The sequence below is a fragment of the Triplophysa rosa genome, linkage group LG11, assembly GCF_024868665.1.
Source record: "Triplophysa rosa linkage group LG11, Trosa_1v2, whole genome shotgun sequence".
Classification (NCBI taxonomy): Eukaryota; Metazoa; Chordata; class Actinopteri; order Cypriniformes; family Nemacheilidae; genus Triplophysa; species Triplophysa rosa.
This window is the reverse complement of record NC_079900.1, coordinates 6,380,907-6,407,268: the sequence shown is the minus strand read 5'-3', so window position 1 is coordinate 6,407,268 and position 26,362 is coordinate 6,380,907. Positions and strand designations below refer to the sequence as shown.

At 36.6% G+C, this 26,362-nt stretch overlaps 2 protein-coding genes across 2 annotated transcripts; one reads left to right on the top strand and one right to left on the bottom strand.

The window, feature by feature from the left end:
- Nucleotides 1-13,409: 13,409 nt before the first annotated feature.
- On the bottom strand, nucleotides 13,410-16,208 carry eve1 (even-skipped-like1). Its single transcript, XM_057345466.1, is given in 4 exon segments — nucleotides 13,410-13,472; nucleotides 13,475-13,840; nucleotides 14,165-14,406; nucleotides 16,133-16,208. Coding segments are annotated over 4 exon segments (747 nt in total).
- Nucleotides 16,209-23,506: 7,298 nt separating this feature from the next.
- On the top strand, nucleotides 23,507-24,566 carry hoxb13a (homeobox B13a). Its single transcript, XM_057346429.1, has 2 exons — nucleotides 23,507-24,170; nucleotides 24,319-24,566. The coding sequence occupies exons 1-2, from the start codon at nucleotides 23,507-23,509 to the stop codon at nucleotides 24,564-24,566; spliced, it is 912 nt and encodes a 303-aa protein (XP_057202412.1).
- The last annotated feature ends 1,796 nt before the right edge of the window (nucleotides 24,567-26,362 follow it).

The window sequence follows — 26,362 nt, the reverse complement described above, 5'->3', positions numbered from 1 at the left end:
AAAATATCAACAAAAACTACAAATAAATAATTTACTCAGAGAAACACAACAACTACAACCTGAAACACAACCCAGCTAACAAAAGTTTGTTATAAGAACGTTCCTTAGAGGTTTTTCACGTTTTAAAATATTCAAAATGTCAGTTTTTTATGTTTTAAGAATGTTCCCAGCTGACAAGTCATCATCATGGTGATCAGTGTTTCCTTGAGTTGGGCTCTTGACCCTTGACATTTACTCTTTAGATTCGTTGTAGCTATGTACTTTTAAAGTACATTTGTTATGGTAATGCAAATGATAATCCAATCAAATGTTGGTTGGTGGTCATTGAGATTACTATCATGTTTAAATTTGAGTAAATTGCTGTGTTGCTGATCCTGAAAGAACATTATTACGACTGGGAGTTTGATGCATTTTGCTGTCTAGAAAGATTTGTGACAACTGAAACAAATAAATATTTAAACAGAAAAACGAATTTAGACACACAGACATCAAGAATCAGTGTATGAATCTCAACAATGGTGACAATCAGCAAACGAAAACTTAATGTTGCAATGTATGCTGGGTAACATCATAGCACAAAACTCATTCATAATTCCCAGCAGGCATTGCAGTTGATTCGTTTATCTAAATTAGTTGGTTGATTCTCACCATTGCTGAGATTCATAAACTGATTCTTGATGTCTGTGTGATTCTAAAATGTGTTTTGATAAACTTACATCCATTTTTCACAAATCTTTCTAGACATCAAAATACAATTAAACTCTCTGCTCTTACAATGTTCTTTCAGGATCAACAGCATAGCACTCAATCCAAACGCGAGCACTGAATCAAATTACAACGTCACAGTGGTGTGAATGGTTCCATACCAACACCATTTGGTTAGGTTCTCGTTTGCACTGCCATAACAAGTGCACTTTAGCAGCGTTTCAGCAAGTCAAACAAAGTAATGGTCAAGGGTCAAGATCCCAACTCAAGGAAACACTGATCACCATGACGGTAATATTCTTAAAACATTAAAATATGTTTTTAAAACGTATTCAAACATATGAAAAACCTCTAAGGAACGTTCTTATAACAAACTTTTGTTAGCTGGGTTGTATTCAGGTTGTAGTTGTTGTGTTTCTCTGGGTAAATTTAATTTAATTTAAGTTTTTGTTGATCTTTTCTGCAGTGATTGTGTTTGTTAACAGCAGATGTTCATCACTAATGACTCAATCATCACTATAATAATAATGAAACTCAATATAAATTCTGTCAAACAGGATCACAGAAAGGTGTTGGTTTTAGGGTCCGTGTATCATCTGATCATTTGATTATTCCATTCAGACGGATTATTTTTCCAGACGGAAAAAGAAAAAAAACAGTCGATATTTCGTTTTTCCGTTTTTCTGTATGCACAAAAATAAAAAAACGATGTTTTTCTTCTTATTTCAGCTTTAAAAGGGAAATCCAATAAATAAATAAACCAAAACGAAATAACCAGGGTCTTCTGCGCGCGCACGCTTTGCGCATGCGCAATGTACAGCGGCTTTCTGTGATCAAGTGCATACGAACTTGCGAAGCTCGAAATGGAAATGAATGCATTTGCATATGCTTTGTTTGTACTTTTCACTCCCACAAAAAGAGTCACACTGAGAGAGGAGGACATGACTGTGGAAAATATTTCAAAAATATATATTGAACAATGCCTAACGTTCACAATACTTTCCAGAGCTTACAGTCGAAGTTTGTTAGCATTATTGCTTTTAATATGTGAAATTTAAGTAAACGATTAAGTAGCCACTGCTGGCTTGCAGCAGCAAAGGTGTAAATCCATAAATTACTTTTGTATTTTAGAAGTTATGTGATGCGAACAGCCCCTCCCCCCGTAACCTCACTCAACCGAGTTCATTGGGTTCCCCCAGCTAACATCTCAAGATAAATGGACCAGGGCTTGACATAACCTGGGAGGTTGATGGCTCCGTGTCAGATTATTGCTTATGATTTTTGGATCTATCAGGCCTTAACTTAACATTATTCACAAAAAAGTTGTCAATCGTTCTTTTCATCTTCTCTGATCATCCGCGGCTACATCCACTCTGTTTAACTGACGGGCCTATAGGCTCCTCCCCTCTCTGTCTGACTGCAGCACAGCATTTTCACACGAACACACCAGAGGTTGCGCTAGACTTTTTTATTGTCCGTCATTTTAACTGACAGGCTCGTAAAAATCTGTCATAATCATAATAATGATTATATAATAATAAAATCGTAATTATTACCCGTCACTATGGTGCAAGGTGACTTTACGTGGTAGTATGTTCGTGACGTCATCACGCTGTACTTGCGTCTCAGAACTTGTTGTATTTTAATACAACTGAATGCCCAATAAAGCCGTTGTTGTTTATATTCATCTATATATTTAATGTTTTAATGTTTATGTTCATATGTGATTCGATCTGGGAAAACCCAACACATGGTGCAAATTTATATATTACAGTTTTTGATACCATATTCAAGCCCTTTCCAAATCAGTTTTTATTTTGCTCATACCTTGTGTATGTAACAAAAGTTATGGTTGAGGTCGGCTGAAGCGCTGATTTTCAGGAACGGAATTTGGAGGAAAACGGGTTTAAAGTTAAGTGATGAAAATAAAAGCACAACAGTCCAGTATCACAAGTAAAAGTCACTTTACAGTGGTAAAAGACTTACTCTAATAACAATTTAATAAAAAAACATTTACTAGTGTTGAAGTCTATAAAAATACTGTACAAAACCGTTTGAATAAAACAAAAGTAAGGAAAATGGTGCAGGGCACACTTAAAGAACGATAGCTCTGCCATTATCACTACACACAAGGAAACTAGCCAACATTACGGATAACAACTAATAAGCAGTGAAGCAAGTTTTACGTTGTTTATCATGTGCATAGTGTCTGGACTTTTGATCATCCCTTGTATGTTTTGCAATCGGATAACTCCCGGTGCTGCAGACGGGGAGCTCTGTCATCTCACGAAAACATTCTATAAAAAACTTTGCATGCCTTAGTTTACACAGGACTGGCGGGAAATGTGCATTGATACTCCTTCATTCTTCATGTTATGTGGTTTACTTTGATAGGTGAACTGTCTTTCCCGCATCCCTGCGCGACATCCGACGGGTTTTCCCAGATCGCTCACATATGTCTAGTCGGTAACAATGACGGGTGAAAACACGCATGTCCCTTCGCGAGCATATCACGCTCTAATGAAGGGAAACGGGGAATTACAAATTGCCCTCATTGTAATCCGTCAAAATGACGGACGGCCTTCAGGTTTTTCCTTCACTGGTAAAAAAATAGAGAATTTTCGGTTAACGCTACCTCTGGTACACACATGTACATGAAAATCTGGACCATGGCCAATCAGAGGGGGGTCCACCCTTCACTATCTCTGATTGATTTAGACCACGATATGGGCCTAATGTGTGTCTGTTGTTGAATCACAGGGAGACTTTCAGAGTCGCGGAGACTTTTTTTCTCCCTCGAACGGCTGGTCGCACCGGTGCGACCTCAGATTTTTCTTAGTCGCACCATTGAGAAATAAGGTCGCACGTGTGACCAAATTGGTTGCACTCTAGAGCCCTGGATTCAGAAGAGCAGAACTACAGGATTTCATCCCCAAGGTAACGGGCAATGTGAGCGTTTTAATAGGACGTTACATGACCTTCTTAGGGCTCTTCCTCGGGAAAAGATGATGAGATGGGATGAGTATTTGCATGAAGTGTTGTTTGCGTATAATAAAACTGAAAATGCCACTACTGGATTTTCTCCTTTCTTTTTGATGTTCGGCAGGAGCCCAGACCTCCCAATTGACTATTTGTTAAGTACTAGCAGGAAGGAGGAAGAAAGAACTGTGGGCACTTGGGTGACTGAACATCAGCGCAGACTCCAACAGGCTTATAGCCTGACACAAGAGAAGCTACAGGGTATGGCCAAGCAGAGACAAAGACAGCAAGGGTCAGTGAAAGATGTCAGCCTAAATCCAGGCGATTTGGTGTACGTACGGAACCGAAGAGTGAGAGGAAGAAACAAAATCCAGGATGTGTGGGAAGATTTACCCCATCTGTGTACTGGAAAGAATGAATTCGGACAAAGTCGTGTATAAAGTAGTTCCGGTGGATCGACCAAAGAATGTGCATCGCTTGGAGTTACGCCGTTGTGGACCCCTGCAGAATGAGCCCAGATGGTCAAGAGAGCAGCAAGAGACCAAGTCGAGTATGAGTGTGATACAGTCAGAGTTAGAATCTGATGATAGCTAGTGAGTAGTGGTACCAGAGAATTCGTTGGGTGAGGACACAAGTGCGATGAGAGCATCAGAGGAGGGTCCCAGAGAGGAACAATTGATAATACCAGCAGCATCGGAGTCTACAGTTCGACGTTCACAAAGGGCCACAGCAGGAAAACACAGCAATCTTTTCAACGAGCCACGGTCGGTGCAGGGTATGGAAGCTGCAGTAATCCCTGGAAAGTTAAGTGAGTGGTAGGTCATGAAAATGGTTTCTGTTTTGGATCATTTGCTGCAGGTAGTGGGTGATTTGAAAAGAGTGATAGGGAAATAGTCAATGTTTTTTTGTTAGGATTGGTAGATATGGAATCATCGGGACGATGATTTTGTAAATAGGGGTGGATGTGGTATGGCGCTCTGGTTTGGCGGGGTGGGGGAGGAACCAGGTAAAGATTTAAGTGGTACCTACATGGAAGTATTTAAGTGATGCACCAAATTCATGTGGGAGAGACGCCATTCAATCACGGCACGAAGGTGCATGGATACGCAATGTTTGAAGGCTCCCGGTAACCTGAATAGTCGTGGGGAGAAATTGTGTGTTTAATAGATAGAGGCCACAGGAGCACGGTGTTGATGATAATGTGAGTAGTGGAACAGGTTTTATGTGACTAATGGGATATTGGATATGTGTCTTAAATCTCTGTGGTTCTAGGAGGATCAGTGTTGAGAACCCTGGTAACCAGAGCGGCCATTGTGTAAAGCAGATATTTTAAGAGGTATGAAATGTGTTTTGAAGTTATATTTGAATTATGATTATTGGAGGTTAATTTCTTTTTGTTTACATTATTTTTCTAATTTAGTTTTCTTTTGTTTATTGTAACAGATGGCTGTGGTTTTTATTTAATTTGACTCTTGATTGTTATTTTTCATTTGGGTTGAGTTGATTCGGTTAAGTTGATTTCTTTTTCTAATTTTGATTACTTTTGTTTGGTTTATGTTACCCTCTAGTGAGAGGGCTGTTTAAGAAAGGACTTTTAATGATTGGTATTAATAAAGTAAACTGTTTTATATGAGAATTGAGTAGTGAATGACATTAAACAACAAAACACATTCATATGTTGTGTGGTAAACTCTTTAATAATGATCGTGTTAGTTGAGCTAACAGTTAAAAGCGGGCGCTGTCATGTTTGTTTGTGCCGCATTTACAGCACGTGAAATTAAATGTATGAAGCCTAAAATAAACATTATGTGATTGAAAGCACTGCATAGTTGTGATATGTGAGAGGATTGAGTAAGTCTGTCTCTGGCTCGAATGTTCTAATCACACCGGTGTGATCGTATATGTGCCAAAGGGTTAACTTAAGACTTTTAAAAAATCTGCATTTATTTTTAGGTTTGGGTGGCACCGGCACACCTTGGCACACCCGTGGCTACGCCACTGGTCTATGATATTACAAGTTATTCCCTTACATGCATTGTGCATGCTGCATCATGGGTGTGGCATATGGGCGATTGTATTACATCACCGGACAGACATGTTTGGGCTGTGCATATCAGTTGACCAATTGTGTATGCAAACACGCCAGGTTTCTATGACAACCAGATCACGTGTACTTTCCTGCATCTCAGCCACAGGTCATAATTAACGTAGTGGTAAAAGCACTCCAAATTATTTTATGGTTATGTCAAGCAATGTAAATTGTCATGAGTTATCTAAATTATGTTGTACAGCTGAGTAATAATTTGCTACATAGTCTTGTTTAGTATTGTTTAGTCAGCCAGTGGCCTTGAGTCAGCTCGGATGTGCTAGTTAAACTGCGTCTTTTACTGTCGTAAATATGTATCTTTTACACCAGCTCTTAAACTTCAGTGAGGTCAGATTATTTTTAGATATATTGAAAGAGGATTTTTACTTTAGTAAAATAACCGTTCCCTTAGTTTCATAGGGATGCGCCGACATGTACATTTTGTCCTTTAATGATACCTGATAATTTTTTAACGTTGGAAGCCGATAATTTATATATTGGCCGATATACAGTATCTAAATATTAAGATAAATTTCCCTTAAACAAAGGGCAAACATTGGACAACTCGTTTTATTTTAAAACATCGACTGCATAAAGCAAAGTAACATTTTTTTTTTCACGTACTAACCCTTACACTAGTTAAAGATTCTTTAACTTTTAAACTTTTCTGGTATAATATTATTAACATATTTATAAACATTTTTATTAATATTATTATTTTATTAATATGTAATAAACAAATTATAGATGTTCCTCCAGTGCAACCCAGAAAAGTGTTCTATATAGCCACAAGTCTAACTTGTCTCAAGACAAAACACATTCAAACAGCAATTAGCTTAAAAAAATCTGCTTTTGTTTTGTTATTTACACATTCATATGCTTATAACAGTAAGTGAATGATCACGACAGACAGACAGTACTGTTGTGGATTTTAACTATGAGAAGCGTGAACCTGAAGTGGTTTAACCAGAGGAAATAATTAATAATTTATCGGCTTTAATAGGCTATATATCGGCTTTATTTTATTATCGGGCCGTTGCCGATAACATTAAAAATGACAATTTATCGGCCGTTACTGATATGGCCGATAATACATCCCGTTTTATAGTTTTTGGGAATATTGTTGTTTTGGTGATTCTACTGTCCTGAACAGCACTATTCTTTGTTAACTTGATTTTTAGATTAAAAGTTAAGTAGTTTACTAGTGCTAAATTATGATTATTCGGTTAAGTGGTACATTTTTCTGGTCCAAGCATTCATTTCAAGCGGATCTACAGCTTAAACAGCTCTTTGAGCACTATACTCATATTGCATATTTAAGCGAAACATGTATTAACTAAAAGTATACACTATACAGCAGTCACATGAATATTTGAATACATTGTGAAACAATGTGAAATCGCTGACTGCACGTGGGTTTTCGTTATGAAGATAAAGGTTAGGATCGTGGTTTTCCGATAGTTTTATAGAGCGTATATTAGCATTATTTTTGTTGTTTGCCTATAGCATCTCACTGAGCGTTTGGACCCGGAAACAGTATATGTTTCCATATATGGTGGTGCGTGACGTCAGGCTTAACAAGCGGATAAACAAACCTCTTACATTTTTTTTTAATTTTCTGCATATAATTATTTTTAAAAGCACCTGAAAGGGTTCTGCCCAACTTTCTGAGAAGTCAGAAACGCTGGTGATGAATCACACCCACTATTGAACTTTTTACTCACTCAAGCAGTCAGTTATAAGTCAACAGTCATAAGACACAGTCAGATTTCATCACTCTGTGTCTATATCTGAGTCTTACAGTATTTAAATAGCTTCAGTTCACACAGGCCAAGCCTTTAGATTTTACTACACCATAAAGCTCTGTTCTAGCAACAATATAGATACACCATACTCACTAAAAACAGTTGGGTTAAAAATAACCCAACATATAACCCATAGATGGGTTACTATAGCACCGACCCCTTGTTGGGTTATTTTAATAATATATTGGGTAGCAAGTTTTACCCAATCAGTTGGGTTATGAAATAACTAATTTGTTGGGTTATTTTTGCCAGCATGTTCTTTGTTGTTTTCTTATTGTTACATTTGTTGTTTATTATTTTTGGCCATCCTATTTATTATTTGATTTCAGTGTAAACAAATAATGCACAACATGGAAATACCTTTATAAATCTTTGTTTCCAACACAATAAGATTGGTTGCAGTTGTTTTATTAATGTACTTCCTTTGATCATATGTTACTAGCAGTTAAGTATCAATTTACAAGAATCAAATAAATAAACAGAACAGAGGCTAGTCTAGCTTATACAATTATAAAAATTTACAGCACCACCAGGCTTGGCATACTCGAAAATGTAAATATACAACACGTATCAACTGCTTGTAAAAGACTGTCTTCCTCCAGCATCATTCTTCCCACAATTCCCACATCCATTGCTATATGGAAAAATAACCCAACGTTTTTTCGAATGTACTTACTCATTGTGTCTCTCTCCCTCATTCAAAAAAACAAAACATGTTTGTTTCTCTTTGTTGAATTGAGTTAATTTAAATTAGCCGCAGTTATAAACAAGTGTTAGTCATTTCACTGCAGTAAACAACTCATGACAACTAAAATACGTTGGGTTATTTTTGTAAACCAATAGTTGGGTTAGAGATATTGGGTCGTTTTGTTGGGTTGTTTCTGACATTTATTGGGTCATTTCTGTAACAACCCAGCCAGTTGGGTTAAAATTGAGCTCTGTGAGCGGTTATTATAAATTTCAACGGTCGACCGGCACCTCTGCTGACATTCGAGAGGTAAGTTAATATTAATAATACTTATTAAATGTGCATGTGTGTATATATGTACATGTTTGTATGCAATGTTGTTTAATATACACAAACGTACATCTCTGTCGACTGTTATATTCTGCATGATTGTCAACGTCAAAACGTGATTTTTATAACCAACCTATTTCAAACGTAGATAAAAATAATTGTTTGGGACCCACTCTCGCTTTGCTTTTCTTAGTCCGAAACTTTTAGGTAAGTCATAAACATTTGTGTAAATCATATTTTAGAAATTTGGAGAAGGTCGACTTTTAGGACCCAGCGGAAGCGTCAGGGCTTCCAACCGTTTTTTAACTTAATGTTAAAACTAACTTTTGTTTAATTTAAACAAATATGCAATGAAACGTGTACATAATAAGAAATTAATATAATCTATTATATGACACATGAAATTAACATTGTGTACTAATTTTCACAATTAAAGTATATAGGAAAAGTGTGAACCCTACAGGTCATCATGCTAAGATGTAAAGAGCTATGAATTCTTCATCATATTGTAGTGTGCTTGTACTTTTTTTCACATGACTGTACATCATTTTTGACAATAAAGTTGTAATTATAAATACTTATTGTAATAATAATGCTGTGTGTGCATATTTACAAAAGAGAATATCTGTTTATAGGTTGGAACAAACATCATTCTTTATCAGGAGGAGCAATGGAAGACCTTCATGTTCTGCATCTTGGGGATAAAACCATTTCCTCTTAAGTCTTCGTTATTGTTGGAAGCATGATTCTGGTATGTGTGTATGTGCAGTTGTATATGGTCTATAAATGTGCATGCTTGTCTGTATTGGAAAGGTGTAGAAAGTTTTGTGTGTATTTAATTAATAAATAAATACTTTTGTCTCTATGGAATGTTTGTATTTAGTCTGGGCATGTCTGTCTCTCTGCCTATTGTGTGTATTTAAACATAGAAATTAAAGTGAGGAAAGCTATAAATTCCAAGAGTTCCAAGGAGAGTGAATGTGCCCATTTAGTACACACCAGGGCTCTATAATAAATATTGTACAATAACTCAGTAAATTAAAAGATGTTGCATTGCTTAATTTCGCTTCTATTCGCTTTATGTGCAGGTTGCATATTAACTTCAGACATTAATTACTGTAGCGGCTCTACACGACACCAGCCGAGGAATAAGGGTGTTGTATAGCGAAACGATTAGTCATTTTCCAAGAAAACTTATTGAAATTATATACTTTTTAACATAAATATATGGCTTGCAGTGCCTCGGAGTGCCTCCATGATGCGTGTCCACTATACATAATCACATCTACAAAGGTCGCGGAAGTTCCGACCCAGTGTTTACAAGTGTGGAGAAAGAAGACCGTTCAAAAGTTCTTGGATGTTGAATGACACATTATATGTCTTTGTGCAAGAGTATTGTTTAAAATGGTCAGTTTGTGTTGTGTGCATATCAGGGATGTTTAAATCTTAGAAATCTACGTCAAGCATAACATTTTTAACACGATTGCATAATACGTAAGCCGTGCAAGCTATGTATTTGTTTAAAAAGTATATGATTTTTTGTTTTCTTGGAAAATGACTAATCACTTTGCTAGACAACACCCCTATTCATCGGCTGGTGTCGTGTAGAGCAACTGAAATTTGGAACTCAACCAACAGCCCCCCGTTGAAGTCCATTATGTGGATAAGAACCATGCTTTTTTCAGCCTCAATTTGTTTTCGACAGAAGAAATAAAGACACGGACAGCTTGTATGACATGTGGGTGAGTGAATTATCATGATTTTTTTATTTTATACTCCTTTATGGGTTCCTTTTTGTACCTCTACAGGTACAAAACATATGTACCTTTTTGAGTACATATTGTATCATAATTACCTGTTGTATACCTCAGTCGAATGTTAAATGGAAACAAAACATACTTTTAAATGTACACAATTAGAGGAACAATTATGTACCCCAAAAGATCATAAAGTGTTTTGAACCTGTAGTTGTACAAAAAGGAGCCCTTAAGGGGACCACCCCAGTGACGGCTATTGTAACTTAGAAAGTACAGTTTTGTACATATTTTTGCATCATTTTAGAATTTGCACACAATTTTGACATGGGTTGTTTATTTGATCCATTATCGATTGTTGGTTATATTATGATTTTCATGGTCTAGAGCAAGCAGTTAAATCTAAACAGATGTGACTTCCCCTTCTGAATTGTGATTCATAACTGTACAAATATTTAATCTTTATAGATACATAAGTGGTAGTGACTTTACATAAGATTTTGTTTTTTACATTTGTTAACAGTATAGTTTCTGAAGTTCTACTCTCTCATAAAGCTTCTGTCCACTTCTTGTGGGGCTTTTCTATGTCATATTTCTCTCTAGTGCAGACGATTGTGGAGTTGTGATTCATGAACTCCTGTGTGTGATGTGAATTTGGAAACAAAACATTCTGTGCAGTCTTCTCTTGTTGCACTGATCCTCTGGAAACACATATAGTACTTCAGACCTGACATTGCCTGAGATGAGCTTATGAGTTTTAGACTTGCCTACAGTATATGAAGAACCATACAAATTAAAGGGATAGTTAGGAATACTATAATTATTCCTGAATGACATCTTGTTAGTCAGTCTTGTTTGGAGCTGCAATGCTGTATTATTACTGTGAGCTGGTTGTCTTCATAATCTTTTGAGCTTTTTTGGTGTTTTGCACGCTGGACGCATTAGAGTTCTTGCATAACTTGTATACTGTTTTCAGGGGTAAACTATATGGTTGGTTAAATGCAATGTGAGTTAGGCATCATTCTATCTAAAATTGTACATTTTCCTTTGAGCAACACAAAGTGACATCAACATTCATCACTTGCTCACATTCCATCAAGTACATCACAAATATTTGGCATCATTGATATTAAACAATAATAATATGTTGATATTATCGCTGCAGTTTGACTGAAGGAGACAGATTTATGGAGAACTTGCCATCATGTCAGCCTGTCCACCTCTGACTCCCTGAGGGCCGAGGCAGTGTTAAGAGCAGGAAGTTGTAAAAATCACACGGTAGTGCTCTCCAGACCAAAGACGACCTGCTACTGTGTGCTCAATCAGTGTTCCCACAGTCACCATAGAGGAGAATCTCTTTACAGTCTGTTCAAATTTACCACATCACTCACAATTCAGTTTTTTACTGTCATTTCCCACCTATTGCCTAAATTTACTGCAGACATCACCCATTGAGTTATTGTCAAACTCAGACAAGGGTATGACTGCTGGTCCCAAATGATCTGTGCATCTAAAGAGTTGTTTTTACCTAAATACATGAAAAGATTTGATAGCGTTACAATTATTCCTATTAATCTTGCAGTTTACCCTATTAGTCTAATTAGATACATTTTTATGAGCATTGGATTTAAAGTGATAAAGTGCCATTTCTTACAAATGATCCAAAAATGTGATCCAGTCTCTGAAAACCAGCTAAAGTCATTTTTTTGTGATTTAACATTTTCTCCATAACATTATTCTTCTACATAGCTAAAATGTAAAGAACATTCTGTGAAAACCTTGATATCTTTAATATGGACTGAGTAAGACCATTTCAAAGATTGAAATCATAGTGAAATCAAACTTTGATGCTTGTTATCTCATAATTTGATTTGGAGATTTTAGCCTGGTTTTCACAGACAGGGTCACATAAATTGCAATTATTTTAAAATTTACATAAGAAGCTCAAATTATTTTGGTTGAAGAGTAAAATATGTAAGATGAAAGACATGAAAATAAGCAGCAATGAATTTTTCTCATTATTTTTGTAAGGGTTATCACAACACAGCATGAGAACAGGTTTATTTTTGCTTAGACGTGGGGTTTAGCTGCTTTTCAACTAGAAATCACCTGTAGCAGGTGGGGGTGAGATAAGCCAACACACCTGGATACTCGACAGGTGCTTCACTTCACATAACCAAAGCTATGTCTGAGGCACCTGAGCTATAACTCGGTTCACAGTCTTAACACCCATTAAAAGCAAAATGCATTCAACACTGGAAAAGCTGATATCTTCCAAACATTGAAAAGATTAGCTACAACACATTAGCCATATATGCGGTCAAACAAGTCAAACAAAGAAGTTGGTTATTTCCCATCTTTTTAAAAAGCAGAGCAACGTCTTGTCTCTATCCTTTTCATATACTCTAGACAGTATGTTAAAACCTATGAAGTTCAGGTGTCTCAGGCATTTCTGTCCACCTGTTGATGTTTTGTCTGGCAACAGAATGTTTGTTTTTAGATTTCTAGATCATAATTCGGCAGGTTGTGTCTGGAATAGACTGTAATGACAGGAGCTTCATGTCTGTAATTTGATAAGTGGTCTTTTAGATTAATGTGGTGTTTGGTCACCAGATTGGTGTTAAACCAATAAGAAATGTGTTGGTGTGAATGACCCGAGACATGTCAGTTTGTGTAACATTCACAGACATTTTTTAATGTGCATTCATAGCCCTATTGCTATTTTTTTGCTATTTATCTTGCAAATAATAATAGAAAAATGCAGAAGAAAACTTTTTCCATAAATATCTTTAATACTCAAATTTGTCATATACATTTTTGAAAGCACATATTTACACAGGAAACTCTATGACAGTGTTCAGATGCAAAAATTGCAATTGCATATAAAAATGTTTATAAACGATCAGTGAAGTATTTCAAGCAGGCAAAATGGTCATCAAGATGGTAAGAAAAGATAAATAGAGAACATGACCTACACGTCTCCAGTGACTATCTAGATTCTGAACTGCAGATACATAAATACAACGTGACATCATCTTTATTGAGGCAAAGACACCTCTTTGCTATTGTCCTGAAGCATTGCCAAAGGTTTTGAGTTGCGTGCCTGTCGAAACCCCGGGCTGTCTCCCCCTCCGGCTTTATGCAGTTGTTCCGGTCTCCAGTGGAGGCAGTGGGGACATGGGCATGCCACAGGATGGTGCATTGTCTGGGCAGGGGTGTACAAAGTTGGCTGTGGAAGTCCACCCAGCCAGGGGTAGGTTGAAGGAGGGAGGTGCAGAGTGTCCACTGGCCTTGTTGTGGCAACATAAGGGTTTGAGTAACCCATGCCCAGGTGAGAGTACAGATGAAGAGGTATGTGGGGTAGCAGCGGGTAGGGCAGTCCGGATGCCGCCTGGCTCACCAAGAAGGCACACAGGTTTGGGTCCAGTGGATTAGGCCAGTGTAGACTGTGACGTTGCCTCTTGTCCTTCATTCTTCTGTTCTGGAACCAGACCTGTAATAGATATAATGGATAGTTTGGGTCTGAGTGTAGGACACAACATGGTGGCTGGTAATGTTGTAAGAGAGAGTTGAAAAAAATCTTTTTTTTCAAGACTGAATAAAGAAGTCCGTTTTTCATAATCATCAATTCTTTTATAAGCGCTTTTTACAAGAAGCTTCAACTTGAAATGCATTTAAAATTTCGTTTTGGATAAAAGTGTCTGACAAATGACTAAAGGTTTAAATGCTTTAAATGTTGTCTGGATGACTGGAGAAGCTTTTCTTGGGCCAAAGTTTTGAATAGGCCTATGTCATACTACAGGTGATGTCGAATTACCTTTATCGTTGTCTCTGGGAGGTTTAGCGCTGCAGCCAGTTCACATCGTCTGGGTCGAGACACGTAACTTTCTTTGCAGTATTCTTGCTCCAGACGGTTCAGCTGCTCCCGTGTGAACGCGGTCCGGTGTCGCCGACTTTGGTCTATTCCATTGAGGAGTGAAATACGAGGGCAATCTTCATCTCCTTGGTCACTGTCAGCTTGAACGACAGTAGACACTGGCGACTCCCTGACTTCTCCTACTGAATAATAAACAAGAGACCGTCGTTTAGATTAATTCAAATTCAGATTATGTTGGCTATTAATACATTTTAGCTGGGAATAACGAAAAATAACGAGTAAATTGTTTAATCATGCTATTTAAAACTATGTACACACAAAAATCACTGTTGATTTTACTTCACCGAAACCATGGTAAATTTTCATAGGCCTATATACATTGAAAGTTAGTAAAGGAGACGACTTTTAATCTAAAAATGAAGTTGCTGCTCTTACCTAGGCTACAATGGCTGCTCTTATTAACGGCTATATTAAACCTGTTGCTGTGAGTGCATATATCACGTCATATTTACTTAAGTAACATGTTTAACAGGTAAATATTTTAGTAAATAGTTTATGCAAAACATGTCGACATTCCTCTTCACAAAACGTAAATGTTAAAATATGGGCACTTACACATTTTACCGTTGAGTTTCACTTCCTCTATAGTCCACTAATCCAAATATTTCCAAGCGGATTTTCACAAGCTTTTCATTTTCCACGAAACGGCCCAAGACAGGCCCAAAGAAATGAACGATCTCTCTTCACACTGCTTTTCTACCGAGCCAAGTTGGGTTATGCGCGGTAAGATGAGTTGTTTTTGTAGTAGCTGTCCACCCCCCTCCCTCACCTCTGCATCTTTCAGGTCGTCCCATCTTGTCCTAATGAGAGAGACGCGCTCTATCCGCCGAGGCGCCGCCTGGGCGCGCGGACAGAGGGAGGTGTTAAATTGTCTTTGGTTTCCGACTGGCCTTTGTACTTTTGTTATGGAGAATTAAGATCGACCTCCCTTTGCGTACTGTCACAGTGGCTTCCCCGTCGAGATAGGCCGAACCTGATTGTTCCGTGGCGTTTGATGTTTGTATTTTTGGAAGTCAATCATTAGAATCCTAATGTCCTCAAATTGCAGAGGTCTGCGGTTTATAATAAAGATGAAAGCGCTGCAGAAACGCCATACAGGCGTGTGAGCAGCGAGCATTTGACGCAGTTATAATAAAAATAATTTTGCACTGATCAGACTGGATTTATCTATTGTTGTTTACAGTTTGACATAATAAGTGATACCTGTGCCAGGTGAAGACAACTATTAACACACACTGCATTCATTTGCATCACACATCACATCACACTTTAATGTGTCTTATGAAGACAAATAAATAAATAACCAATTAGGCTACAGTTTTATTATTAAGTTTTGATGAGGTTTAATTTGCATTTAATTTTCTGCTAATCTTCTGTCAGTAATTGCTGGGCACATGTATGCTGACAAACAAAAGGGATCAAAGGTCATTAACCTGTTTACACACACAATCTATGACTTTTAGCCACATTACAGCCAACATTAGATAAAGTAAACAAGGCAAGAACAGAAGAGGAAAATAGCATTTAATGGTAATTCTTAAAATTAACAAAGTTAATTAAAGTAAATACATTTTAATTGGAATTGACAAAAATATTGTTTCTAAATATTATAAAACATACTTTACCAGCATAGATGTTTGCATGTCTTTATTACCAGTACATGTAGCCATAGATAGACCGTCACCAGTAACTTATTAACAGATCTCTTCTCCCAGACATGGTTTCAAATCCTTCCTTGGTGGTACAGATTAACCTGATATCAAACTGTCTGATTGTTGTATTGTTATACATTAGTGCTTTGATCACTTGACGGTTGGGGAAAGGCTCCGGCAAGGCTATAGTCTTTACCTGGACACTGGGAGCAGATATCACGTATAGGGGTGACAGACGCTTCACCTTCGTGAACAGACAAGCCCGTCTTCATCACTTGAAAACTCTGGGAAACCTGAGCATGTTTTGTTTGCACTGAAAATTTAATGTCAGTTTTATTTGGCCTTTTATATATTCTTTCGGTTATTAAATTGGTCAATGTCCCCATTGATTGTTGTATAAACCTAAATGCGTTTTGGTATGAAACAAAGATTTTCTTTCAATATCAATACTCAGTTAAAGGCATACTCCACCCAAAAATGAATATTCTGTCATGAATTACTTCCCCCAGAGTAGTTCCAAATCTATATACATTTCTTTGTTCTGTTGAACACAAAGAAAGATATTTTGAAATATGTTCGAATCTGACATTTCTGGGACATCATTAAAAGTCAAAGGTGCCCTGTTTACTTTCCTAAATTCTTCAAAAAAAAATGTTGTGTTCAAAGGAACAAAAAAACAATACAATATTATATCCCAGAAATGTCAGTTGCTAACATTTTTCCAAATAACGAGTTTAAGATAATCTCTGTTTTAACAGGCACTATTATTTTGCAGGTAGCAATTTTAGTTTGATACTTTGTGTGTCTTTGTAGTGAGCTTTTTATAATTTAGTACATCCAGATTTTTTCCCGTGTTATATCAGTGCTTTGTCAACATCTAGCTTTTGACTACAATTGTAAAGAGTGCATTTAATTGTAAAGTCCATCAAATATCGTATTGTTTTATAAATACATTATGAATACATACAGAGCAAGGCGCATAGGCCATGTCCAATAACTGCATCTCATCCTAATAGTACACCAGTGTGTAGTGTCAAGTGTTATCCATGATGCACCTCAACCTGCTCTGCAGTGTTCAGGATAACTTGAGGATCACAAGAAGGTGTGTGATCAGTGCTAGAACTAAAAGACAGCTCTTCAGAAGCAATGTTGGCTGTTTCTGGTGTAGCTATCGCATGGCACTTGAATGAAGTCCACCATGTGTCCAAGTGTTCTACAGGGTTGGTGCAGGTCATTGTGGGAGTTCATTGTGGGTGTAGATTTTAAACAGAAAAATGACAACACTTTTATTTCAGTTCAGTAGTTCAGATACCCCTTATACATACATGTGTACGTTTCAGATTAGAAAGTAAAGTATATAGCATTTGCCAGGTCTTTTGCTTTCAACACAATTCATTTATATTTATTTTAAAGTAATTGGCCACATGTTTTACTTAATACTTTTTCTGCATGACTAATGTGGTTTTAGAAAGTCTAATGTTTCAGTGTGCTATGTTTTGATGCTACAATGTACTGTCTATTTGTGAAAAAGTGTTTCTATGTACATCACCTGCATACCTTCTTAACAGAGTAGTGCTTTCCCATTACATTTTCTTACAATCATATAGAATGATTGTAGAAGTAGAGCTATAGTGATCAACAGCGTGTGACATTTACTTGGAATTTAGTTGTACAGCAGGGGTACTTTGTCCTGGTTATTTATATCAGCTCCAAACCTGCTCCTACAACCCTGACTGTAATTTTCCACTTAATGCCTTTATTTGCTTGTTTGGGTGTGTTTAACTGGAGATGAAATTAAACTACAGAAGTGTGGATCTCAGACAGTAGAACAAAGCATACATTTTAATATCAAAAAGACCATTTTTTCTTGAAAGAATTCTTGAAAAATTCTTAAAAATATCAAGGGTCAGTTTTTAAAGTAATAATATTTATAATAAAAAAATCTATTTCTAAATATGAAGATGCCTCTTTACCAATTAGAGTCAAGTTTGTTTGACAAATTACTCCAAAATTCAAGTTGAAAGTAAGAAATAGTTTCATCAATTTCAACTGTACATATGAGGGTTGAAAACCTTTAATGAATAGCATATTTCATTACATTATTTGGGATAACGGATGGCACGAAAACAATTCACAAAGAAATGTTCACATACAATATTCAAGTGTTTCCACAGTTTTTGTTGTTGTTTATGTTTTTAAATAGGGTCATTTCGTTTTGAAATGGTCATTTTCAAAAAGTCATTATTTAGTTCTATTTTCTGTATACCTAAATCAGATGCACCCAAGGTTGATTGGCAAACTATATATTTTTTATATATCTTTGGTGGAGCAAATTTCCAAGCTGGGTTCACCCAAAAATGAAAAAGTATTTGTCATCATTCACTCACCCTCCTGTTGTTTTAAAGTGGATGACATTCCTATTGCACAACACAAAATTTTGATGTAATCCAGACAATGCATGAGAATCAAAGAAGTTAGAAAGTTTCTCATATCTTTGAAACCAGTAGGTCTTGCTAATATAGGCCCACTATATGAGACTTTAGCAAGGGCGGAGTTTCTTGTGGTTGTATTTATGTTATGGTTTAAATTATTACTGTTCCATGTATTAGCAACAGATATAAAATAATATAAAATCTCCTGTTGTTCTTAGGTGTGTAGTCATATTCTCGAGTTTGGCGTTTTATTGCTTTATATGGTTCTGAATATTAATAATAACTGCACTCATTGAAAATGTATAGATAAAGATAAATAAAGGAACTCGTAAATTACGTAAATTAATGGCCACTGATTTTTGTGGGCGGCCACGTATAGGGGGTGCATACATTTTGAAGACAAATATACAACATCGAAACATTTAAGAATAAATAAATGAAAAAATGAATGTCGTATGAAAGCCGGTTAAAGTTAGCTCCTATGCCACCTTTTAGCATATACGCTTACCTGCTCTTCATGCTGTTAAAACCCTGGGGCACTCTTTTCATCACAGACAAGACCACGTTGCCACTTGATTTATCCATAAAGCGCACCTTGCATCTTAATTCCATCTTTAGTGCGCTCTTACTGTAACTCTATAAGGCAATCGTTATCATTGTACATGTATGTCAGGACCATTACTGCAAACGCGCATCAGCCGAGCCAATCGGTAAATGCGTAAAAGTAACACAAAATACAGAACACGAATTTCGGTGAATTGTCGTATACGTTATCGCGCTAAGCATTGTTCATGTCCAAATTGCAAGAAGTAAATTTACCGCATAAGTGCATTTAATGGAGATGATTCGATCTTATAAATTGTTTTTTAACCTATGTGTTAATGCCTATACTTATTTCCATATGTTTTGTCTCATTCCTACTTAATTTACAGTAATTTAAAGTTCATTAAAATCTGCTGTAGGTCTGCATACCTGCCCTGTGCAATGCCAGTGGCATTTCATGAGTTTTTTTCTGTGAATGCAAATCTTTTCAAAGGTTTTTCTTGTTACAACAGCATTGTTAACCTGCCCGCTTGCTAATTTATAATAATAATAATTTATATATAATACAAAAAAATAGCGTTCATTGTTAAACATTAAAATTCTTGGTCACTGTAACGACTGTTTTTTAATGTAAGACTGCGTACATGAATGTATGCTACTTAATTGGTTAGCTAGATTGTTCACAGAAGTAGCCTTTGATTATTTTCATAATCATGCTGTTTTAACATATTTGTAGCGTTGTTTCTTACTCTTATTTAATTTTGATTAAACATTGTCTTGACTTTAAATATGTGTCCTGTCATTTATTGCGTTAAGTCACCGTCACCGGTGGTGCTACAAAACCCGTGTCTTAAAAATAAAAGTATCCCACTGGACAAAATAGTGATTAATTACTGTTTTATTTGCCTAACAATTAAGAATTATTATTTGCTAATTAAGAATTAGGGGGGACATTTATAAATGACTTGGATGTATAGCCTGTCTTCTTCCACCTCCTCATTTTTGTCACTTATCTGCATTGCAGCACTTGTTATAGCAGACCACCGTTTCATTTTGCTGATGTCCTTGAAGCTTACATCTCTTGTACGTTTCACAACACGCATGACGACCTTTTCTAGACAGGCAAATAGACGTATTGCTAAAACAAAGGCTGTAATGAAAGTACGTAGTGACGCGCACATTATCAGCTCGGTCATTAAAGGTCCAGGATTACAATAACGTCCCTGCCAATTGCTACGTGATTTCTATGTTGCGAGCAGTAGGCCTACATTGAGAATGTAAGGAGGCGCTCCTTTTGCATTAGTTTAGGCAATACTCTGTCATTGAGAGTATTTATTTAATTGTGGACAAATGTGAGGTATTAAAATATACGTACCGACCTTGTGCTTAGTGCACAAATATGCAGTTTTTTTAAGCTTGCAAAAACAACATTTTATCAAAAGCCGTATTTCTTTTGAACAGAACACTTATTTAATCCTGTTTATTGTGTGGTTCTGGGATATCTCATTCTCTATCAGCTAGAAAAGGTTTTTTGAGTCCTGTTAAAGGTACATGCATTTACAATATACATCACATTATCTGTTATTCGTAGCCTGAAACCCTTTGGATGAAACAACTGTCACTGCATTAAAACATGAAACAACAAGAAAGGGTTATGCAGAAAATAAAAAATATGCAATAATATAGTATGCACGCAACGATCTCGCTCTATAATCCAAGTACAACAAAACAGTTATGCCTACCAGCTTTCCAATTGAACAAGTAAGTGCAAAAATACAAAACAATTACCAATTCCAACTAAACAAAAAACTTTTATCTAAAATGATAGAATACCTATTATTAGTTGTTAATTACCACATTAAAGTTGTTAATTCCATTTATTATAAATTCCAAACCATTTAAGATCTGGCTAATGTAGTTCAAATGACCATGCTAACACTAAATGTCTAAACTTAAATTGTTTAGCAACGCTGAACAATTTGTACATTCCGTTACGATTTAGATAATTATATTGTCATATTAAGTCTTACCATGCTGCGCCTTTATGTCTCTGTATGTACTGTGTATACAGAGTATATACATATATTTGTATGTACTTGTCGGTTCACGCGATCTTTGCATCTTGTTTTATTGTACATGCTTCAAATGAATTAGACGTACCCTATTGACGAGGTGTCTTCGTCATTGTTAGTTCATTTTGGAAGAATGTGCACAGTTCTGGTAAGAACGTGCAAGGGAGACTACATTTCTCGTGGGCAGGACACTGTACAATTAGATCATTAAATGATTTCTTGCGCACAGTAGCAGTCTCCAGTGGGTACAGCATTTTATGAGGCTGCTGTTGTCTTCAATCACGAATACCATGCAGCTGCTCAAATGGCGTGATACCTCACTTTGTGTTTAAAAAACACGAAAAGCAGGCACTTTGTTTTCAGTTCATTCTTAGTTTGAGGCAGATCTGTTTACATTTTCTGATACATTATAGCAGTTTAAAGGAAGAAGGCTATTCAAGACAGGCTTACTCGTTTGCCATAAATCTCGGCAGTTTGTTATCCCCCCGGCCGCGTCATTCTTCAAATGTGTTACCTTTGATGACAAGTTCGATCCAGAGACCTTGAACTTGAATAGTTTGTCTAAGGAGGGACTGCGTCTATCGCTGCCGCCTAAATAGGCCCTTCAGGGGGGGCTTTACTCGTCCCTTTAAACTTGGCCTTGACCTTGAGGGCCTTGCCTGACCTGTTTGTAAATACAACCGTCTGGGGATGTGTGTGGGAAGGCACATTAAAGGGGAAGCTTTTTTTTCCCATGTAGCCATTTTACAAAACCTCACAATGTATGCCAAATATCACATCAAGCTTAAACGTAATCTTACCATTTTTTTATTTGGTGGGAAAATTATACAAAGTAGCCTATATTACCTCCAAATAACGTTTATATTTAACATGCGTTCACATGTTACAAATAGTCTACCAACGTTTTCTGTTTTCAAAATTATTCATTTAAATCCCCGCAGCATTTGTATTATTTTGTTTATAGGACATCTTACTTTGCCGTCGTAATAGTGTTAAAATTTGCGTGCAAACACATCTTACTAAAGTTTGGATTCTTAAGCATTTTAATAATGTTTTCGATTGCTCTTTTTTGTTATCTACATCACAAATAATAATGAATCTTAATACAAAAATCAAAATCCTTAGTGATAAAGAAATGTTTGAAAATGTTGATCATTTCACAAAAAGTTTTTTTTTTAATAGAAAACCACCAGTCCCCCAAAGCGTGTAAAACATTTCTTTAAAATCCAATGAAAAATAACGTTTAGTTTAATATTTTGTTCAACAATTTTCAACCCATGTTGTTCGCATTAAAGTCAAGGCTGCCGTAATAAACGAGACTTTTGACTGTTGTTTGGGGAACAATTTTGAATGATTTTTTCCCTCTATCAGCGGAGAAAATTTGTAAAAAGGCGTGAGGCGTTTTTCAAACTTACGTGAAACAAGTTATGATTTCAATTTTTATGGTAATGATAAATCGTTTGTACATTTGGCACTGGTGATTATAGGCCATTTAAATGTCTGTAATGAAGCATTCCAGTGTGCAATTAAATCCTAAATAAAAATTATGACCTATATAATATTCTATATAATATTTGATGTTCAGTATTTTGTAGATTTGTACTTCTGTGATATTATTCTGGTATTATTCAAGAAAGTTGATTTTTTCCAGTGTTGCAACAATTTAGTTACAATTTGAAATATTTTTATCATCAGAAATACGAAAAAATAGGGTAATGCAGGTTTTAAACAACGTGTATTAATTGTTTATTTACTGCGTGAAACAGCTTAAACATTGTTAATATTAGTCCAAATGCAATTGTTAACATCCAGTGTGTGTAATACGGACACTATGAATGCAACCTGGTTGTCACATTGTCACTCCAAATTGTTGCATGAAAGAAATATTTATTTATTTCACGTGTCAAAGCAATAACATAATGTAATGAACGAGTTGTAATAGAATTTAGAGTTCATTGAATAATACATTGAATAATAAAAAAATGTCCAGAGAAGTGGAATGTGGTTCTTTTAAGTTGCTATTCCGATTTAATTTCCAGATGGTCAAAACGTCTAAAAATGACCTATCACTATGTTAAATAAGATAGCTCATGAACAAAAATACTGGCATGATTTTTAAAAATATGTATTTATTAAAATGATATTTGTTGGACAAAATACTCGATATTTAGCTACAACTTGAAGTTCTTGAATAAATAGCAATAATTTTTTTCCCTAAAAAACAAAATGACGTATAGGTCGTTCTGTTTGTGTGTAAATTAAAAAGGTATAAACCTTTAATGCATAAAGGCAATGCAAAATTAAGGCAGGATTTGGAGCGTACTTTAAAGAGGCTTAAAAAAATCTTTGACATTCCTATGTCAAAGTTTATTTTATGCATCACGTGGTGCACTTCTTATCCAATGAAGCCACAGCAGTGCAGACGGTCTGTTGCGTCAGTGCAGCTGTGCCAATGTAACCGAGAGTCCTGCTTAGGACTGGAGTCTTTGCAACATAATTCTCCGTCTGAATGGTGAGCGTGCTATGACAACCTCCTTGGTCCTGAATCCTCGCTGGGCGGACACGGTTATGTTTGTGTATGAAAACAACTTGGAGGAGCTAAAGAACATGGAGAGTCTGGTTGGAAGCGGCAATTTTGCGACCAATCAGTGCAGGAATCTGATGGCACACTCGGCTTTGAGTGGCCACCCGTCTAGTCTCGTCCATGGCTCGAGCTATCCCTCTGTGGACGTACCGACTTCGAGTTCTGCAGAGACGGGCAAACAATGCACACCTTGCCCAACGGTTCCCCAGGCTTCGTCAACCGGTCCTATACCGTATGGCTACTTCGGCAACAGCTATTATCCTTGCAGAATGGGGCGGGGTTCGCTGAAGTCCTGCACGCAGCCGAGTGCACTCAGCTACTCTGCAGAGAAATACATGGATACCCCAGTCACATCTGAAGAATATCCTAGCAGGGCCAAGGAGTTCGCCTTTTACCACAGCTACCCCAGTCCCTATCAGTCCATGGCCAGTTATTTGGACGTGTCAGTGGTACAGACGCTCGGAACTGGAGAGCCGCGACACGATAGTCTCCTGCCTATGGACAGCTACCAGCCTTGGGCTCTCGCTAACGGATGGGGTAGTCAGATGTATTGTTCCAAGGACCAGACCCAGGCAGGCCATCTTTGGAAATCCGCACTAGCAGGTAGGCTTGAAATTGCAGTATAGCAGAAGTAAAATGTGCGCATTTTCCTCAGTAAGACCAACACCCAACGGTTGAAAGTCAGAGAATGCAATTGAGGTGGACAAGTAATTAGCCTATTAATAATAAAGCTGTATGTTATTCATTCCAGATGTTGTGGCCCACCAACATGACGGGGGCTCATTCCGTCGAGGTCGAAAGAAGCGGATACCCTACACAAAACTGCAACTAAAGGAATTAGAGAAAGAATATGCAGCCAACAAATTCATCACAAAGGACAAGAGGAGAAAGATTTCAGCGGTAACCAACTTATCCGAGCGGCAGATCACTATTTGGTTTCAGAACAGACGGGTAAAGGAAAAGAAATTTATTGCCAAAGTTAAGACCAGCGCGCCATAATGCAGGCGCGAGAGCTGAATCTTTGTTTTCCCAAATGATCGTCGCTAGGACTTTACTTGGACTGGAATCGAATGTTTTTCTGCGTATTTACATAGAAAACGAATAAATTGATGGACTTAAAAAAACAAATGTTCCACAAAAAGTGAAAGGACCATAACTTGTAAATACCGCACGTGCCTGCCAATATATAATTGTGTTCGTTGAAGTCTTTTGTCGTGCTTTAGCTTCGAGTTTGCATTTACATGTTATATGTCAATGTTGTTGCAACAGTCATATCGCCTATTACTCAATACTTGTCAGTACTTATATTCTATGTTTATATCGCTTGTAAAACAATATAACATATATCAAAAACTTAATAAAAGTGTTAATTCCATTCAGTGTTTTTAGCTTATGCATAAACGTCAGATTTAGCTACATGGATTCTTATTTTGCGTCGCGTAGTAATGCCTTTTTAGTCGTTTTTTCAGTATTCTGTAACATTTCCTAATGTGGCATAATGTGAAGGAAATCAAGAAATTTGCCAAGAGTGTCTCCTTTTAAATTTTAGGATTTCCTTTTCCATTTTATAATTACTGAATAAGCGGACGTTTGTCTTGCTGTTACGGTATCTGCATAAATTTGTGTTTGTAAAATTAGCTTATTGACATTTTACATAAAATCATTTATCGTTTTTTTTAAGGAAAGATTTGCGGTTCCTTTGTTGTCATTTCGGGAAGTTAAAGGCTTTATTTAGAATGTTGTGTTTAATAATTTTTTCTTGCAACATTTTTAAAATATATTTTCGATAACAGATTGGAGCGATAATCCTAACCGTTTATACACATTCATAAAGAAAGAGCACTGATCCTTAAATTTAACGATCTGGGATTTCCTCCTCACGGTGGGACAGAGCACGACCGGGAATGTTTTGATGTTGGTGGTGGAGGAGGGGGCGCTCGACTTGCAGCAGATCCACTAAATCAGCCCACAACCTTGACCTTGAAGGTGACGTGTGAAGATAAGAAATAGATTTTGTTCTTCCCGAAACAATGCGTATTTTAGCATACCACTTCAATTTACAACACTGCGCTTAGCACTTATATTACTGAAAGGTTTCCTGTTTCCATAATTATCTTTGAACATTTTACATCAAACAAAACGCCTGGTTATTTGTCTTGGGGCTGCAGAGGTCTATAATCCTATGAGTAATATTGTGAGCGCCATTTATCTCTTAATTTTAAATCATGAGCTCATGGATACAAAGTTATCTCTCAAGATGATTTACTAACGATCATGTCGTTCATAGTCTACAGAAGATATAATTTATGTTTCTTTCCAGGTCCGAGCAGTTTAATTGTTGGACAGTCCACAGACCCACAGTCTGCTGTCTTTGTAACCTGCACTTAATGTCGGTCTAGATTAGTAAGGGTGTAAAAGGTCCGCTGTTACTCAACGGCTTCACTTTGTCACTTTCGACTGCAACACTCCACCTGTGATTACTTTTTAAATTTAATGCATCTCCAAAAACATAAAAAGTTCGCTTTAGTGTATGTATAGCCTAATATTGGTAAACTCTGGAATGTAAAGCTTGGTAAATCACGATACCTCGTCGTCAAGATAGAAATCAAAATGCTGGGTTTATAATCCATGTACCTCATCCAAATATAATTAACGTATCATACCCCACATTTTCGAAATGGTTATTGAGAATAAATTCCGCTTCAAACTTCTCTCGAACAATACAGCAGATGGCCAAATCTATATGTACGGAAGTTTAAAAAAAAAAATTAATTTATTCTGAGCATAAACACAAA

Coding starts and splice junctions, on each gene's coding strand:
- hoxb13a (XM_057346429.1), top strand. CDS start 23,507: ATGACAACCTCCTTGGTCCTGAATCCTCGCTGGGCGGACACGGTTATG. Junction 24,171..24,318: donor TTGGAAATCCGCACTAGCAG/GTAGGCTTGAAA, acceptor TATTCATTCCAG/ATGTTGTGGCCCACCAACAT.